The sequence below is a fragment of the Sus scrofa genome, chromosome 16 (genome assembly GCF_054392235.1).
Source record: "Sus scrofa isolate SSC_HxYL_T2T_F1_AM1 chromosome 16, Sscrofa_HxYL_maternal_Yorkshire_Landrace_v2.0, whole genome shotgun sequence".
NCBI classification, from domain to species: domain Eukaryota; kingdom Metazoa; phylum Chordata; class Mammalia; order Artiodactyla; family Suidae; genus Sus; species Sus scrofa.
In genome coordinates this window covers 81,459,213-81,477,460 of record NC_139398.1, presented here as the reverse complement: position 1 = coordinate 81,477,460, position 18,248 = coordinate 81,459,213, and the positions used below count along the sequence as shown (strand labels likewise).

The window sequence follows — 18,248 nt, the reverse complement described above, 5'->3', positions numbered from 1 at the left end:
TAACTGTGACTTTGTGATGAGTTTAAGGAAGATGGTCTCATGACCCAAAGACATTGCCTCCATCACAAATCACAGCTTCAGAGCTGCAAGAGAGCTAGTGAGAATTTAATCCCACTTTGCCAAAACTTCAAGTTTCACATACCCCTCGTTATTAGTCGCTTCATATGTTTCTTTAAATCTCTTACCTTTGTTATTCTTTCAATTTCATTCATATAAAAAAGGGGCAACACTACTATCGTAAACAGAAAATCAACCTTTCCTTTAAAAAGTAGAAGGCCATCACAAAAATAAATACAATGACAAGAGAAAAATTCAAATTATAATTATCGTCACCACTGGGGCCTGATCTCTCTTGAAAAGGGAAAGGAGCAGATAATAAGAGGTGTTAAAGATAGACCAGCACCAAACAAGAGTTTCTCCCTGGCTTAGTCAGAAAGGCTCAAAGAGAACTGAAAAGTGAATAATGTCCTCACTCTATGGTCAGGGTCATTTAGTTCTGTGTATCGTATAATACCATCTCCCATAATGGTCAGGCTGGGCAACATCCACCCAGTGACCTGCCCCCAAGATGGCCTGGTGACTCGGTGACAAACCTGGGCAGAAACTCAGCTGAGATGCCCTGCCTCCCAGCCCCACCTCTTTTCACCATGACCCCCAAGTCCCACCACCAGCGGGAAAGGCCATCCACTCAGGATAAACTCCCATCCCACCCTCACCCTCTGCAACACCTGGAAGGCAAAAGAATGCAAGCTGCCAGCTATGTCCTTCCAGGGTCTACAAACCTATCCCTGCCCCATCACAGGGAAAGAGCACTGGCTCCCCAGCAAGACCCAGAATCATATGGCGATGCCCTGCTCCTTCCCTTCCTCCCTCCCAATGCAGACTCCTGCCCTAAAGACACCCCAAGAGCTGATGTCAGAGGGACAAGCATGGAGAAAATACTTGAAATAAAGAGATTCAGAAGTCATTTCATCTCCCCCAAACCATGGAGATGTCTGGCTTCAGCCAAGCATGCTGCACAGGATCAGGGTTCCCAGTCTCTGTAAGGCAGAGCAGACAATGGCCTGGAGAGAACCGGTGACTTCAGGGTCAGTCTCCCGGGAGTTAAGTGCAGCAGTTACCCATATCAGAGATGGGATGATGAAACCCCCCAGGCCCTGCCCAGGGTCCCTAAACTGCACATCCTAAATCTCCAATCACTGCCCTAAAAGAAGGGACTAGACAGAAACAAAGATTTTTCCCTTCAAATTCTTTCTTCGGGGCCATGAGGCAGAAGAACCTCTGGGGACAGCATGCTTGAGTTTCCTGACACCCCAGGCCCCCACTTTCCATGCATTGTCCACGCAGACAGCTCACGGTGAAAGGTCCCCTCTGGGGACAGCCACTTGACCCTCAGACTGGTGCCTGTGTTTTGGAAAACTCCTCCCACTCTGGAAGAGGCCTCAGCCTCAGCCAGCACTTGGGTTCCCCTCCACAAGCCACATGGACCCCCTGAGTTCTCTGCTGCAGTTTTTGTTTCAAGTCAGGATGTTCTGTGGTGCACTGTACAGCAGCCGGTCCCTGAGCACACAGTGCTGAGAAGAGCCGCCCCCACAAGCCTCACTTTCGCAGCATTTGCCTTGCCAATTATTAGTACAATGGGCCAATTCTCATCCTGCACTGCGCTTGGGGAAAATGTGCAGGCTAGGGAACTGGCCTAGATTGGAAATGGAACAGCAGAAGTTGCCAATTAACGTGAGTTCTTTTTTTTTTTTTGCATACCCTGAAGAGGTTAGTCTTGAGGGAGAATTTATAAAAGACATGATCCCAGGCCCTCTAGGAACTCCTTAGAGGCCCTGAAATCTCTTGGGGTCGGAACAAATGTCGAAACCACTTGGTCTCACTAACTCTCTGTCCAGTGCTCGAATCCTTTAGATGACACCTCAGCTTCTTCCTGCACGCATCCATGTGTGAGGAACTCACCACTATCCACAGCAAGGCATTCATTCCACCTTTGGAAAGCACTATGGATTTGAAAGGTCTTCCTTTAATTCAGTCAAACTCACCTTCCCCTAATTCCCCCACTTTGGTCCTAGCTTATGAGTGAGCCTAGCCCAACACTCAGTCTCCAATCCTAGGAAATAACCAACTGCTCGTGAAAAATGGCTGCTAAGCCAAAAACAGAAATTTTGGAAAAGCAAAAGAGAGAGCCCCCTATAGCAGAAAGGTTAATTGGTGGAAGAGAGGTTGAACCAGTCTCATGGCCCTGAAAGGCAAAATCAGGTGACAGAGTCAGCCTGAGGAAGGCTTGCAGGCAGCCCCTAAAACCCCACTTGTACACACACCAGTAAATCTGTGGAAGGCAGAGAAGAGCGAAAGCTGCAGCCTTTACTTTGTAGGAGTTCAAACTCTCATACCAGGAAGAAGGAATGAAAGTATCCGGAGACACCTGAAGTTTGGTCCAGATTCAGCAGACCTCACATGATGGGCAGCACTGGTCTCCATGGGAAGGACTGCTCTTAAGGCCAAAGGACTTGGCTTCTCCTTAGAACTTTCTACAGCAGCCATTAGAAAGTGCCAAATCTCTCTGCCTCAGACCTGGCTCAACCCTCCTCACAAAGATTCAAGCCAGCCCCGCCTTCTTGGAAGGGATATTGGCTCAGAAACACAGATGGAGTTAGGGACAGTCCCCCATTATGTGGGAGGAGCAAAGAAATATACAAAAGAAGAAGAAAAACATCTTTCTTGCACATGATAAGGGTGGCAAATCAAGATAACAGGTTAAGGGAACAGATGAAAGGGGGCTTTGTCACCATAACAACAAGCCCAATGATGCTGAACGAAGAATTTTTGTTTTTCTTTTTGCCTGTCATTCTTCTCAATACTGCCACTCTCTTTCCCCACTCCTGGCAGAAGACAAGTTGTGAGTTTTTCACTCCCACCCCCAAGCTGTCTGGCTTGGGGGCAGGCAGCTGCTAGGGAGGGGAGGAGAGTGGGGTCTCCCAGAGGGGTGCTCAGAAGACTCAGATCCTGCCTTTTCCCCTCCCTGGTCAAGCATGGCTGTTAGTACACAAACGCCTAAGAAAGTCCCCTTACCTAGATATGGAGGAATCAGAGCTCCGGTCCTTAAATAAAAGGAATTTTTGTTCCTGCCCCAGGGTATGCCATCGTATTTCATCAGAGTGAGTTGAACACAGTCAATAAGGACAACTCAACAGGAGACGGTGGCCTTGGGCCTCCTTTGAAAGAGCTAAATGTGGGGCTATTAAAGAGCCAATGGCAGGGAGTTCCCTTCCTGGCTCAGTGGTTAATGAACCAGACTAATATCCATGAGGATGTGGGTTCAGTCCCTGGCCTCGATCAGTGGGTTAAGGATCCAGCTATGAGCTATGGTGTAGGTCACAGACAGGGCTCAGATCCCATGTTGCTGTGGCTGTGGTGTAGGCCGGCAGCTATAGCTCTGATTCAACCCCTAGCCTGGAAACTTCCACATGCTGCAGGTATAGCCCTAAAAAGCAAAAAAAACAAAAAAAAAACAAAAACAAAAAAACAAAAACAAAAAAAGAAAAAAAAAAAGTCAATTGCACACATAAGGGAAATTATGAAGGCCTGCCTAAATGTCAACTCCTCAACTATGTGGTCAAGGAAGACATAAACATCAGCCCTTCATTGTAAACCCTGTGAAAGGAGGCCAAACTTGCGCAGCAGTGCCTCAATCTAAGTTTGCTTTCTGACAACAGGGGTCATAGGGCCCAGCTGCCCCCTTGATTCCAGAGGTCTTCCCACAATTGTGTCAACATAAGTAAGGATGAGTAGCACTGTGTTCTGGAAGAAGTAGCAGTGCCCATACCATCTGGCCGCCCTCTTTGTTTGTATGGGACATGTCCCCACACTGACGTACACTGCCATCCCCATGGACCAGAGAGCTCCTTCAAAAGTGAGGGGTGCTCTCCACCTCCAGACATCATCAAATGCTCTGCACTGGGCCTTCTTCCTCCTGCAGATACATAGACTATGCCTCCTACCCCCACCACACATGAAGATCAGACCCATCCTCCTTCCAAGATTTACCAGCAGAGGACACTCCACCTTCTACCATCAGGGAGGCAGATGGCCTCTTAGGCTTTTTTGACAAGATTTCCACCACTTCTTTATCCTTGAAAACAATTCATAACCAGGGTGAACTTGAAAAAACTATGGAGACAGAAACAGCCTTGGTAACCAAAGAGAAAAGAGGCACTTCAGCTACTGAACAGCTGATCAGCTTGTGATGTCAGCAGGACTCAACCCTTTCCTCTGGGCCATCTTGTCTAGCGCCACCCCCAAGGCGTGCTCCCCATCCCCTCTCTCTCAGCGTCACTGTCAGCACCTTTTCTAAGGTGTGAGCCAATGCTACATTAACATGCCCCCCCACCGCACCCCAAGGCCTACCCACAGAGTTTTATAGGGATGTCTACAAACTGTAAGTCCTCCAAGAACTCTAAGAGACTTACTCTCCAGAAGCAGAAAGGCAGAACTCCTGACCAACACACAGGGAGACACTTTGAACATTCTGAAATATCAGGCCAAGTGGGAGTTGACTTGTTGAGCCAACTCTTGAATCAATCACCAAACTCATTGCTGCACATTTCCCTTATCAGGCTGCTATACCAGAGCAGGAGAAATTCTAGCCCTTTGAATAATCATTTCCACTGCTTCCAAAGCCAGACTATGCCTTACCAAGTAGAGCCCATATTCAAGAACCATCTGCTTTAGCAATACAGGGAGCCACCCAAGGGGTATGCTTTAAATAAGCCTACAGCTCGGCTGGCCAAGGCTGCCTCTGAGGAGGAAAGGGACGTTGCTATTGCCAGCTGCTCAGCCCTGCTGAATTGTGTACAATGCACCAGGTAGAACCAGGGCCAAGGCCACTGACTTGGTCAGTGCCTGCCCCGTTGCTACATAGACAGCTTCTAAGAAGCAGATGTCAGGGGAGTCCCTGGGGCATGAGAGCTCACCTTTTGTGTGGCTTGCCAGCATCCCCACCGGACAAAAGATGTGTGGAGAGATGTAAAAGGGTTATCCCATGGAGTCTGCCTGTGCCAGATGAGGCATGCACTTTGTATTAATGCAACGAGCACCTGAGCAAACAATATAAGCAAAGGTGTTCCGCATTACTGTGACATCTGGGGATGGGTGTTCTTCCAAGATTTAAAGACGCTTTCTGGCCTGTGTCAAGGATTTAACTGAGCAGTTCCCCCCTCCCTGAGCCATTACCTCTCCCCACAACCACTGGTTTTGTTTGGTCATTCTCACCACGTGGGAAGATGTTGTCCCTCAGTCCCCGACTTGTGAACCCCATTGGAGGTAACAGAACTCAGGGATGGGCTCACCCACCGCTGACCCTTCTCAGGCTCCACGAAATGAGCTCTCTCCACCTCCTACTGGGCATGGACCCTCGTCCTCAGGTCCCTGGAAATTAAGCGCCCTGCCCTATGATCCCATTTATCCGAAACCAGTGCAAGATCTTTCACCGCAGGATTTCTAAATTCAGCCATCTCAGTCTGCCTACAGTGTTTTTCAGCAAGCACCTTCACCAGAAAAATGACTCCAATTAAGCATAATTATTAGGATTTAATAGAGCCATTTTTCTATCTCAGTGCCTTTTTTCTATTCCAAGCCCCCCAGTTTTCTTTCTCCCCTCAGTTGGGACTCAGCGCAGTAAGTTAAAGGTATACACTGGTTGATCTTTATTATATGTACAATAACTGTCTTATTAAATTGAAATCAAATGCACATCTAGGGGAAAGTTCATTTTAAGTACCAACTCTCAGAAAAACATTCAGAGACACAAACAATAAGGAAAACCAATGCGTTGCTGAGCAACAGAGGGGAAAGGAGGGCAGGAACTGAGCTGAAAAGGAAGGGATACAATTTTCTGAAAGAATGGAGTAAGCTCAAGGGTGCAGATCTTGGCAGAAGCTGCTCTGACTTCTGTGGCATCTCCCACCCTAGAATAGGCACTGGGGAGGAGGGCAAATCTATTTATAAATTAAATATAATTCGGTATGCTTGGAAAATTGTCACACACATGCACATGTGCACACACACATGCACACATATACATTTTTTTCCTGGGGATTTTTTTTAACACACTGTCCATAAATACAAAGCGTTTTCAACAATTACGAGTGTTAAAGAGGGTGCTGGGTTGAGTGTATGTGTGATAAAATGCTGTTTCTTGGATGCTCTCTAGCTCCTTGGCTCACTTTACTCTCTCCCCCTCCCCCTGCTTTCCCTCCTCCTCTCCCCAGGACAAGACAAGCGCTCTGAGCCTCAGCAATGTGGCTGGCGTGTTCTACATCCTGATTGGAGGACTTGGACTAGCCATGCTGGTTGCCTTAATCGAGTTCTGCTACAAGTCACGTAGCGAATCCAAGCGGATGAAGGTGGCATCGTCTTCCCAGGCCTCTTTCCTAACCTGTTCTGTGACCCAGCGGGATTTGCTGGGAGTCCCTTTGCTGGAAAGGGTGGGGAGTGACAGGAGGTTGAGGTCAGCTCAAGGCAGGGGGTGACGACCGATGGAAAGCTGCTTTGAGGAAGGTGACCGGGAAGGAGGGAGCTGTAAGAAAGGAAGGAAGACGGAATGTGCAGGACAAACATTAGGCCTGAGAAAATAAATGCATGAGCCAGAGGTGAGGGGTGAGATTAAAAGTCAGGGGTCTAAGTGGGCAGTCAAGACAGTGTGAGGCCAGGGTGATGCTCTAAAGGTAGATTCTACCTGGGGTGGCATTAACTGAAGTGTAGCGCCCAAGACAGCAGAGGGGGGATCCTCCCTCTGCAAAGTGGATGATCTTGCCATGCTTGGTGAATTCTTAGCCATCATATTATCAGATGGATGTTGGCAAAGAGGATCATGCCCAGAGAATGGTAAGCAGATTAATTAGATGACCCCAAACCATATCAAACACAGCTGAAGGCAACTAACTGGAAAGAGAAGCATTACGGAAGATATGAGAGCTATCTGTACAAGCGTGAAGACCGTTCAGGGGAGAAAGAAAACAGATGAGGTCTGTAGGGTCCCCAAGTATAACACAAGAACTAATGTGTAAAAGCCAAGGAGAACAGATGTTAACAAAGGAAGTGAGATCTACTTTTCTTTCAGAGCTGCCCCCAAATGGGATGGACTATCCCAGTAAGTAGCAGGCACCCCATCAAGGGAGGTACGCATGTAAAGGCTGAAGAACTCTTGACAGGATATAGATTCAAGCATCCGGAGGGAGTTTGGATTACTTCAAGGCCCCTCACATTTCATCATTTAGCTTCAATAAGAAAACATTGATGGAAGGAAGTGTTATTCACGCCACATTATAAGCGAGACATCCTGAGGAGGTAGAGAGGACCAAGATGCCTTTCTAACAAAGAGTGATCCGGAAAAATTATCCTAACTGTGGCATAGATAGGACATCCTATAGGGATATAGAGAGGGGAGAAAATAGGGCTTCCAGGAAGAACTAGAAACTAAGAGGAGGGACAAGTAGGATTCAAACCAATAGGAGTGGAAAAAAGCATAGTCCTTCTGAGCAATGTACCCTAGGCTGTTATCTTGGCTTGACTAGACTAAGATTCATTTGTAGGGTTTGCTCTCCTGGAATGTGCTCTAAGAAGCCCGTTTTTTCAACCTGCAGTTGTTCCTAGGCTCAGCATATACACTGCTGGATCACAACCACAGCCTGCCAACCCCCTCCTTGCCTTAGGCATCAGCCCTGCATATTCCTCCAGGTCCCTCTTGGAGAAGGCGTAGCTAGATATTTGCTTCCCCTGTTTGGAAACTCTGTACAGTTCTGTACACAGGGAGTGGGAGTTGGGGCACGAGGGCCTTCCATCCTGGCATTCAGCATTTCTACACCATGGCTCCAGCCTACTCTCCTTTCTCAGGCAATCTGCTCTCCGTACGTGCTCCACACTCCAGCCACCCACCTCATATTTTCTAGCCATGTGCCTCAATGCGGGCCAATCCCTCTCCCATAGGACCCATTTAAAAGGCAACTTCCTAAGATATTGTAAGAAGGAATAAATAAGGCATGGCAGTGTGATGGTATTTGGCCTCAATCCTACCCTTGACCACCTCATCCAAATTTAGGTCTTTCCAAAAAGGGCAAAGCACAGCAAAAGCATGAGCCTCAGATCCCAAATCCAGTATAAACCTCCAAGGAGCTTGGCTGGACACACAAGGTCTCCTAGAATTTAAGCAAAGCTTTCTCTGCCTATCCATCCAAAACATAAGCCTAAAGACTCTCCCATCTAACCCTCCAAAGTAAATGTTACTCCAATGGCAATAGGGGAACAGGAGAAAAACTGGGTGAGCACAATTTTACAACCCCCTAAACCTTCCTCATGGGCCACAACCCTAATAAGGGTCCCAGGATTGGCTCAGTACACGTCACAGGAGCTCCCCTAGAACACAGGGCAGGACAGTGGTTTAATGCAAGGCTCTGAACACTGGATGTCTGACCACATAACCTGCCTACTCCATGTGTTAATTGTGTCATCCTGGACAAGTTTCAATAGCTTTCTTATCCTCCTTTCTGGAGTTCCTGCTGTGGTGCAGTGGGATAGGCTGAATCTCTGGAAGGCTGGGACAAGGATCAATTCCCAGCCCAGCACAGTGGGTTAAGGATCCAGTGTTGCCACAGCAGCAGTATACGTTGCAACTGCCATTTGGATCTGATCCCTGGCCTGGGAACTCCATATGCCACAAGGTGGCAAAAAAAAAAAAAAAATTGGATGATCCTCCTTTTCTATAAAATGGGGCTAGTAGTATTACATCATAAAATTGCTGTAACACTTATATGAAAAAAAAAATAGATTTAAAGGGCTTGGCAAAAGTCTTGGGCCATAATAATCCCTCAATAAATAATAACTAGAATTTATAATAATATTCACATAATTGGCTAGCTACAGTCTCCTTAAGACTTTCCTTTTACTGCTGCTACTTAGATGTCCTAGGGTTTTTTAAGCTATAGAGATTGTGAGATCCTTAAGGTAAGAAGCTGTGTCTTATTTCTCTTTGGATATCCCCCCCCCACTACATAGAGTAGGTATTAGTAAAATTAATGTGGAATTGGATCCAGAAAAAAATCTGTTGGAGAACAAGATGAGGCATAGGGAGGAGCTGCCGTTGGGTTAAGCAAACACAACCATCAGAACCACCCAGCCTGGAAGCACACACAATATCCCCCAAAGTGCTTTTGGTCCTATCGCTCTGTACTCATAAGAGACCAGGCATCCACAAAGCAGGGAATCTGCAATTCTAGCTGTCCTTATGAGATAACCATGTCCCACTAATCATAGTCAGTATCAAGTGGTGGTACCAGGGTGGCTGAAAACTAAGACCTTCTTATACCCTGAACAATGTTGACCTTCACCACCAAAGTGAAGGTCAGTTACCCGAATTACAACATTCAGGTAAAAACAAGAATCCTGGGAGTTCCCATGTGGTACAGCAGTAACCAGCTCAACTGGTATCCATGAGGATGCAGGTTTGATCCTTGGCCTCTTTCAGTGGGTTAAGGATCCGGGGTTGCCATGAGCTGTGGTGTAGGTCACAAATGTGTCTCAGATCTGGTGTTGCTGTGGATGTGGCATAGGCCAGCAGCTCTAGCTCCAATTTGACTCCTAGCCTGGGAACTTCCATATGTCACAGGTGCAGCCCTAAAAAGCAAAACAAAAGAAAACAAAACAAGAATTCTTATAAGATACCACTGAGTCATGCCATAATTTCATGGAAATATTCTCACCCTTTCCTTTCCAAAGAAGATGTTGAATTTCTCAGGATCCAACACCAAGAGTTCTTGGAATCATGCCATTGGTTGGCATGACTTCTGCCCAACTCATCGTGGCTCTTAGTAGGGTTTTTAGTCTTTCACCTGCAGAAAAGATGCCTGTATGGTGTTTTTTAATCAACCTACCCCTGATATTTCAAAGCTCCCTCAGCTCCTCTCTCAACTAAAAGGAGATAAATGGAACATGTTCTGCTCACCTCTCAGACTTGCCAGCTGTGCAGTTCTCCTTATTCTGTACTTGGCCTTCTCCAGAGGCAGACTAGCTCTTTTCAAAGGTGCAGCCTCCAACTTCACATGGAGAACCACACTGATGGTGTCCAGGGCCTTTTGCAAGAACCTTTCCTCTTGCTTCTTTTCTTAATCATGGTGTGTGGCCAGCTGTTAAGGCCTTGAGCCCCTAAACCTAGTTCACAATCAAGCTTCCTATTTCTCAACAATTTTTAAGGAACCCATCTCAACTTTTCATGGAAAAGAGACAGAGGGAAGTAAGAGGGGGCAGAAAAGAGAAAGAAAAGAAGAAGGAACAGAGAAGAAAGGGATGGAATAAAAGAAATCTTTATAGTAACTTGAATGTTCAAAGCCCTCTTTATATACATTTTCATTAACCCTAGAGTGTGTTGTGCTTACCATTCTAGAGATGAAGAAATTGGGGTCTGCATAAATTAAGTAGTTTTTCTTTTTTTAATACATATACATTCTTTTTCTCACATTATCCTCCATCATGCTCCATAGCAAGTGCCTGGATATAGTTCCCTGTGCTGTACAGCAGGATCTCATTGCTCATCCACTCCAACTGCAATAATTTGTATTTATTAACCCCAGATTCCCAGTCCATCCCACTCCCTCCCCCTCCCCCTTGACAATCACAATTCTGTTCTCCAAGTCCATGAGTCTTTTCTGTGGAAAGGTTCATTTGTGCTGTATATTAGATTCCAGATATAAGTGATACCATACGGAATTTGGCTTTCCCTTTCTGACTTAATTCACTTAGTATGAGAGTCTCTAGTTCCATCCATGTTGCTGCAAATGGCATTATTTTGTTGTTTTTTATGGCTGAGTAGTATTCCAGGGAGGCTTCTCTGAGAGAGGGATGCTTAACAGACTTGAAACTTGAAAAGAATTAACCAGGGAAAGACAGTCACCTCCAAAAGATGCACAAGTACTGCAGACCCAAAAGCCAGAACTCTTGCCCGGATATGAGAAGGGGGTCATGGAGAAGGAGAGCAGGGGCGAGCCGAGGACTCAAGAGAGGGACTTGAGGCAACCACAGCATCTGAGTATAACTGAACTGTCACCCAGTAGCAATAGTATAAAACCCAAAACGTACTCCAAATTGAATGAAGTCCCAGATCCCCCGTCCCTCCCCTCTGCCTGGGAAAACAGACAGGAACCTGAGCCCTCAACTTATATTAAGGACAGCCAGGGTCTTTATTATTCACCACCTTTCTCCCAAAGGAAAATAATCCCCAGCCACCCCCCTTCCCTGGAGAGCCGCTGACTTTGCATCATTGCCATGGCTGTGCTAACACGGGCTGTGTTGAAACCACGGCCAGCGGTCGGGCTTTGCACATGTCCCTGGAATTAATGAGCAGCTGAGAGACATGGTAAGGCAGGGGTGCATCCTCCATGGTAGGAGGTCACTCTGGCTCTCAGCACAGGTGCCAGGGTGAGGTCATTACCAAGGACCAACCTCTTATTAGGGTGTTTGAGGGCAGGCAGAGGGTGGGTAGACTCTGCTTAGAAAAGCATGTTACTGGGAAGTTAGGATATAATCACTATTCAAGGAATGAGTTTCTAAAGCACTTGAGTATCATTTCAAAGGCAACAACATATAAGGATGAACTTGAAGAATGGCTGGTATGTCAGGGATGGACAAGGGAGAACCACAGTTCCCAGAGGCAAGGAGAGAAGTGACATTGGCTTATGACAATTTAGCTACTGGGGGGAGAAGGCACCACAGTCAGAAGGTCATCAGCTTTGCTAGGAGGTCACAGATAACTAACTTCAAGCAAGTCAGGGCTAAATCCTCAGTTTCTCTATGAAGTGAAATCAACCTAGATCAGTGTGTTTCTTCCACGCTTGCGTATTAGGATCATTTGCGGAGTTTTCAAAACTCCAAGCCACACACTACACCTATTAAGTCAACATCCCTGAGATAGGTCTCAGCTCTCAGTGGTTTTTTCACCCTAAAACTTCCCATAGGATAACAATGGGGGGCCAAGTTTGAGAACTAGTGAAATAGTCATTTTTAGCAATGCTTCCATTCCAAAGTTTTGACTCTATTCATCTCTTCTTCTGAGACACCTGAGCCTAGGGGGAAAAGCCAGTAAGCAGGTAAGACCCACCATCAATGGGGGTATGGAGTCATTGACCTGAGATTCTCTCAGCTTCCTTGAAAACCACTTCTGATTGCCATAAACTTGGAGGGATTTGGCTACATGCCTGACTAAGTTATCTCAGACTTTGATAGGTACCAATACTGATTAGGCCATCAGACTTCTCCTATAAGATAAATTTGGCAAATACCACCAACTTGGAATATTATGAACATATGTGAGACCTTTTTGAGAAACTAAGTCCAAGGTGATCTATGTGAACTTTTTTTTTTAATTATAGGGGTGTCGCAGAGAAAAATCACAGGAGATAAACATTCCAAGCTGATCTATAGAAGATTCCATACTGCCCAGACACACAAATAAAAAGTTAATTTCTTTTCAGCATTTTTAAAGTGAGAACAAGTAACCATGAATTCCTCATCTTTTATTTTCACCCCTACCCCCAAGCCCAGAGCATCACAGTGGTGTTTATTTGGCCTTGACTTAGAAGAATGCAATCCTGTCACATTTCTTCAGTGTAGGACAACCAGGCAGAGTGTAAAATAAGTCACATCCAGGGGGGTTGAACCAATGTGGAGACAGAACCAATGTGGCTGGAGGATCCTATGGGCCAAATCTGTCTGAATCACAGCCTTTTTTTTTTTTTTAAGAAAGACTATTTTAAAACATTATCAGAATTGCTAGAACTCAGCCAATCCCCCAGCATAATATAGCAGAAAGAATAACAGTTGGGTCAAAACTGCCCTGTTTATGTCTGTCCAGCCTTGGTAGGTTGACTGACTTCTCCCTTCACTAGAATCATGCCAAGTTTATCTACTGATCCTCTAATGACATCCTGGACACTCTGAGAGGTAGCTAAGAATTGAGAGGACATGGCCCTTGCCCTCCTTCAGGCAGTTATCATTCTTAAGACAAGTTACATACCTGAAGCAGAATTATTGCAGCAGATGTGCAATGTGCGGGGACTGGGTGAGGGGGACCAGCACTTGCTAGGGCAGCCAAAGACAATTGCAAGGAAATAAGGACAAAATGAGCCTTGAAGGATGGGTAGGTTTATCCTAGAGAAAGAAACCTCTCAACTCATAGACAATTCTTCTTTGCAGTGATTCCCACCAAGAAACGAAGCCCTACCTCAAAGTTTCAATGGGTATATTTTCATGGGAAGTTGGAAGTGACAGGAAGAGGGTTTAGATTCCATATCATGAAGTTTCTTTCTCCAAAGGAACTCAGAAGACTACAGCTTCTCTGGTCTTTAAGATATGCTTTCAATTACAGATTGGGGTCCTGAATATTCGATCTAGCCCATCTCATCCTGGGATGAACAATGAAGTTCTTTTCACATCCAGAGTTCCAACCATCTAGAACTCACAGCTTAGTAGCACTGATCTGACGTGTCAGTCTAGAAGTACAGGTTATACTATATGCCGATAGGAAGCAGAGGATACACAGATAATGATCTTTGGAATTCATTCTCATTTTTCTTTAGCGCATGCTTTTTTCCAATTACATTTTGCCTATTGTGTTATTCAAGCAAGTCCTACATTCCCTTAACACATACTGTTAGAGGCAGGATATCATTTTCCCAGAAGCATATCAGAGGTAGTTTTAAATTTTCACCCAACAATGATACACTCTCAATTTTTTAATATTTTAAATCATTTTCATATAGTATAGCACCCTTTTTGCTAATAAAAGTCAGTGGGTGCATAGACCATTACATTTTGGCAAACATGGATATTTAAAAGATCCAGAGAGATAAGGAGATGTGCACAAGGTCACACAACTAGCTGATGTCAGAACCAGAACTAAAGTTCAGGTTTCCTAAAGCCCATTTCCAGTTCTCCTTGGTCATGTTACTACACTTATAGCATCATCAACACTACCATGGAACTATTCTATCTGTAGAAATCACAGAGTGTAAGAACCAGAAAGGATCTTAGGAGCTCACCCAGTCCAGTACACCTGATTAAACTGAGAGAATATGAGGTCCAGAGAAGGGACCAGACTTGTTCAGAGCCACCTGACAATTTTGTGGGTGCATGGGAAGTCAAGACTAGCATTATAGCTTAGGAGAAAAGTTGGATGTGGGAGGAGAGTTGGGGCGTTGTCCAGTGTTGACTCATTCTCCTTGCCAATCATTGCCAAGGACTTGGGGAAGAACCCCCGGTCCTCCTGAAAAGGGTTTCTGTTTGATCCCACAGCAATCCATCAACGAAGCCATACGGACATCAACGCTCCCCCGAAACAGCGGGGCAGGAGCCAGCGGTGGTGGTAGTGGAGAAAACGGCCGGGTCGTCAGCCATGACTTCCCCAAGTCCATGCAATCCATTCCCTGCATGAGCCACAGTACAGGGATGCCCTTGGGAGCCACTGGATTGTAATGGAGCAGAACCAAGACCCCTGGGGAGTATGCTCAGGCTCCCCCAGTTCCATCCCAACCCTTCAGTGCCAAAAACAACAAAATGAAACGCAACCACCACCAACCACCATGACCACAGGGAGGATGATTCAACTGATTTTCCTGAAGAATTGAGAAACCATTTTGCAGCCCCTTTTTCCTTTTTTGATGTTATTTTGCCCTTTTCCATCTGCTAAGTGAGATGACAAGTAACACTGTATTGCAATAAGGGGAGCATAACCCTGTCAAATAGAGCCTGTGTCTCTGAACACGGAGTCACTAGAACACTAACGAGGAAACTGTACTATTTTCTTTTAATTCGGTTGTTAATGTGTCTTTGTGTGTGCAGTATTTTTTTCTTACTAATATCCATGGTTTTCAAGTTCTGTTAGGCCCCTCCTTCTCTTTACTTCTTACTCCCAACTCCCTACCCATCCTTCTTTGGTTTTCAGATTGGAGATTCAAGATCTGTTCTACCTTACAAGCAAGCAAAAGGGAAAAAGCAATCTTCAAACTAATTCATCATGGGAGCTCTCCAAATCCCCCTCCCCACCTCGGCCCCAAGCCACGGATGGAGTTGGAAGTTGTTGGAGGAGTGGGCTGCCCTCCTCAGACAGGGCCCTGCCTCAGCACTGATGGAGAACACATGTAAAGTCATGCAGGACAAGGGTGGCGGAGAGGGTCAACAAAGGCAGGTGTGCAGTCAGAGGAGGACTCGTGAAATTCCAGAGGCTCTGATAAAGCTTCCTTTAATGTGTAACAGCTATCTCTGTAGGCCTTAGGTGGAATCATATGCTTCTTCACAGAGTCAACCTCAATCCTGAGAAGTGTGTCCTGCTGCTATGTTCAAGCCCAGAAGCATTCTGGTGGCTGAAGGGCAACTGGCTTCTTGAACCAAGTAGAGCCTTGGGAATAGCTCAGAGCCAGAGAGAACCCCTGGTTCACACTTTTCATTTGCTTGACTTCTGAGCAGAAACCCCACAGTAGAGTAAACTCTCTTCAGAGCTTCTGATGTGGGGGCGGTGGGGGGGGGGACTGTCATGCAAGCTAAATGCAAAAGAAAGTTGATGGAAGAACTTTGGGAAAAGAAGCTTCATTGAAGCCTATAAACTGTGGAACCTTCGATGGTGTGCCCTGTTCTATGACTGAGAGACCAAAGGTGAAGCTTACGGTTTTGCTGACCTGGAGAACTCGAGTTTCTATGTCCTATAAAGGTATCCTTTTCATAGGTGGCCAGATAACATTTTGTCATCTTTAGAAAGTAAAATGCCCAAGGGTGAATGATTTAAAGGATGATAGGGAGACAGACTGAGGTGATAACTTTGAGGAAACTTAACATCCTTCTAACCCAAGGAAGCCAACCTTCCCCCTGACAAAGACAGAATGAAGATACTGTATTCCAGTGATCAGAGTCAATAGGCCCATGTTTGGGACTACAAAGCTGAACTAAAACAAGATTGGAGAAGTGACAGCGTTCATAGAGAGAAGCCCAGACTGACTACAACTTTGGTTGGGTGTTGGGGGGTGGGAGGCAGCTGGTCCTGGCACATTGCTTTCCTGGAGATCCCAACTCTCATTCTTGGTGCAATTGGCTTCCAGCTCTCCAGCAGCCACTCTCCTTAGGTGCATGATTCAGTGAGTGCCATGTGTTCTCAGCTTTTACTGATAACCATATTCTGGCTTGTCCCCTTACCCCCTACAATCTTCTCTACTAGAGGACATCATTAGCAATTGACCAACTAAAGGTTTTGGAGCCTATGTACAAGTAGGTGCAACGTGACTGGCTTCATCTGTGGACTCTCTCCGTGGATACGCATCATCTCTATGTCTCTTCCATCCTCCTACTATCAGCCACAGCAAAGAACCATCCCAAAATCAAACTCTTTGCCCTTTCACCTCAAGTTGCTGTTCAGTCTCTCACGTGTCAGTGGGGGTATGGTGCGTGAAGCAGGACCCTCAAGGTGGATTTTCACTTTTTGTTACTGTCAGTTGATGTCCTTACCCCTTACCCTCCTACCAGATTCTTCTCAACCCTTAGCCTACCACTGCAGAATCTGACATGACCCACCATTAGGGGGTCTGCATTTCGGAGGAGTTGGAAATAACCCTTTACCATCAACATGCTTCAAAGACCTTTTACCTTTGGCTTGGTAAGATGCCTCTCCAGCCACTGAGCACACCAGAAACATGATCTAATAGGGAGAGACCACCTATGCTAGAAATGAGGGGCTATGCTATGTGGGGGTCCAAGACTCCAGCAAGACAATGTTTTTCATCAATGGAGGGGTGATGGGGAAAACAAAAGTAAGAAAAAAGTTAACTTGTATTATGTATTTTTATTACACTTTTCTTAAAAATAGAGCAATGGGAAAACTCTGGAAGAGATTGACATTTTTCTCAACAGGAATCCATTACTTAACAGTTCTGGCTTTCATTAAATTTTGCTCTTTGGTACCTGGGCCTTTTATTTAACATCTATATTTGTTTTAACTCTCTTGGCAGATGTGTGAAAGGATTTTTGCTTGATCAAACACTAAATATTTTTTTTGGTTCCTGTTTTTCTTTCAAACAGTCAGGATTTTTTTTTCTTTTGGTATTTGCATAAAATGAAAATATCACCAAGAATTAAATCACTGTGGATCCATTATCTACTTTTCATATTTGTCCATTCCATTGTTGTGCCATTTCTAAAGCCAGAGCTCTAAACGATGGTATTTCCTTATTCCTAAGCCTAAGTTCAGTACATTTTTTTTAATGGTGACCAATACTCCTGACTCACTAACAGCTCTCAAATAAGTCATTTCAGCTGGATCACTGGGAGTTATTTATCCAAATAAGGTAACAACAGAAGGAATGGTTTTCAAGGGCCATGGTTCCAACTGCGCAAGGAGCAGTGCTCGACTTGTGGTTAAGGACCAGGTCACGGTCCTGAGGGTTCACACGGAATGTGTTCCAGACTTCCCACAAGGTGGAGTCCAGGTACAATTGTGATGTGCAGAGTCACAGCCAAAACCAAATTCAGACCAGTCTTATACACAATCTTGGCCCTCAGACCACGTGACCCTCTTTCTTGCCTGAAAGCTATTATTTCACTCAAGCAAGATCGGCTTTCTGTAACAGGACACATGGTGACCCTTAAATACTCATGATTAAGAACAGCTTCAAGTGTTTTCTTTCCCAAAGAATTCTGCATATTGCAGGGATCAGAGGTCTAAAATAAAAGTGGCATTTCAGGCAGCAGCTACTATGGCTTAGAGGCTTTGGGGGAAGGGAGGGAGAGAAGCTAGCAGACTTGTGTGAAGTTCCAGTCACTGTTCAGACCCACCTGCAGTAGCCTCCGGCATTTGGGGTTCTTTTCAATGAAGAAGCCCTTAGCCCCAGCTGCCACACGGGAAAGACTGATCTCTGTCACCTTGCAATCAAGTAGTTGGCATAATGACCATAATGCCTATGAGGGCACAGGTCACCATGCATGGGGCACTTACTAGGTTAAGCAGACTCCATATCGTCTACATCATGACAATGGCCCTCTAAAATAAGACATTACAGGTGAAGCATCTCAAATTTAGATGTATCACAACCTCCCACAGTCTCGTAAGTGACAGAACTGAGATTTGAACTGAGTCTGCCCAAATCCATAAGCTTTACATTGCCCATCTCATGGTTAACCAGGTCATGATACATGATGGTCTGGAAAACCACAGGCCAACA

The 18,248-nt window shown here is 45.5% G+C and overlaps 1 protein-coding gene across 3 annotated transcripts in view; it reads left to right on the top strand.

Moving 5' to 3' along the window:
• Nucleotides 1-17,184, top strand: part of GRIA1 (glutamate ionotropic receptor AMPA type subunit 1) — a 323,898-nt gene extending 306,714 nt beyond the window's left edge. For all 3 annotated transcript variants that reach the window (XM_085001892.1, XM_021077008.2, XM_021077009.2), the window contains 2 exons: nucleotides 6,273-6,407; nucleotides 14,320-17,184. In XM_085001892.1, the coding sequence (XP_084858018.1) occupies nucleotides 6,273-6,407; nucleotides 14,320-14,520 (336 nt within the window). In that variant the 3' untranslated portion in view covers nucleotides 14,521-17,184. The remainder of the gene's footprint in view (nucleotides 1-6,272; nucleotides 6,408-14,319) is intronic.
• Nucleotides 17,185-18,248: the final 1,064 nt, after the last annotated feature.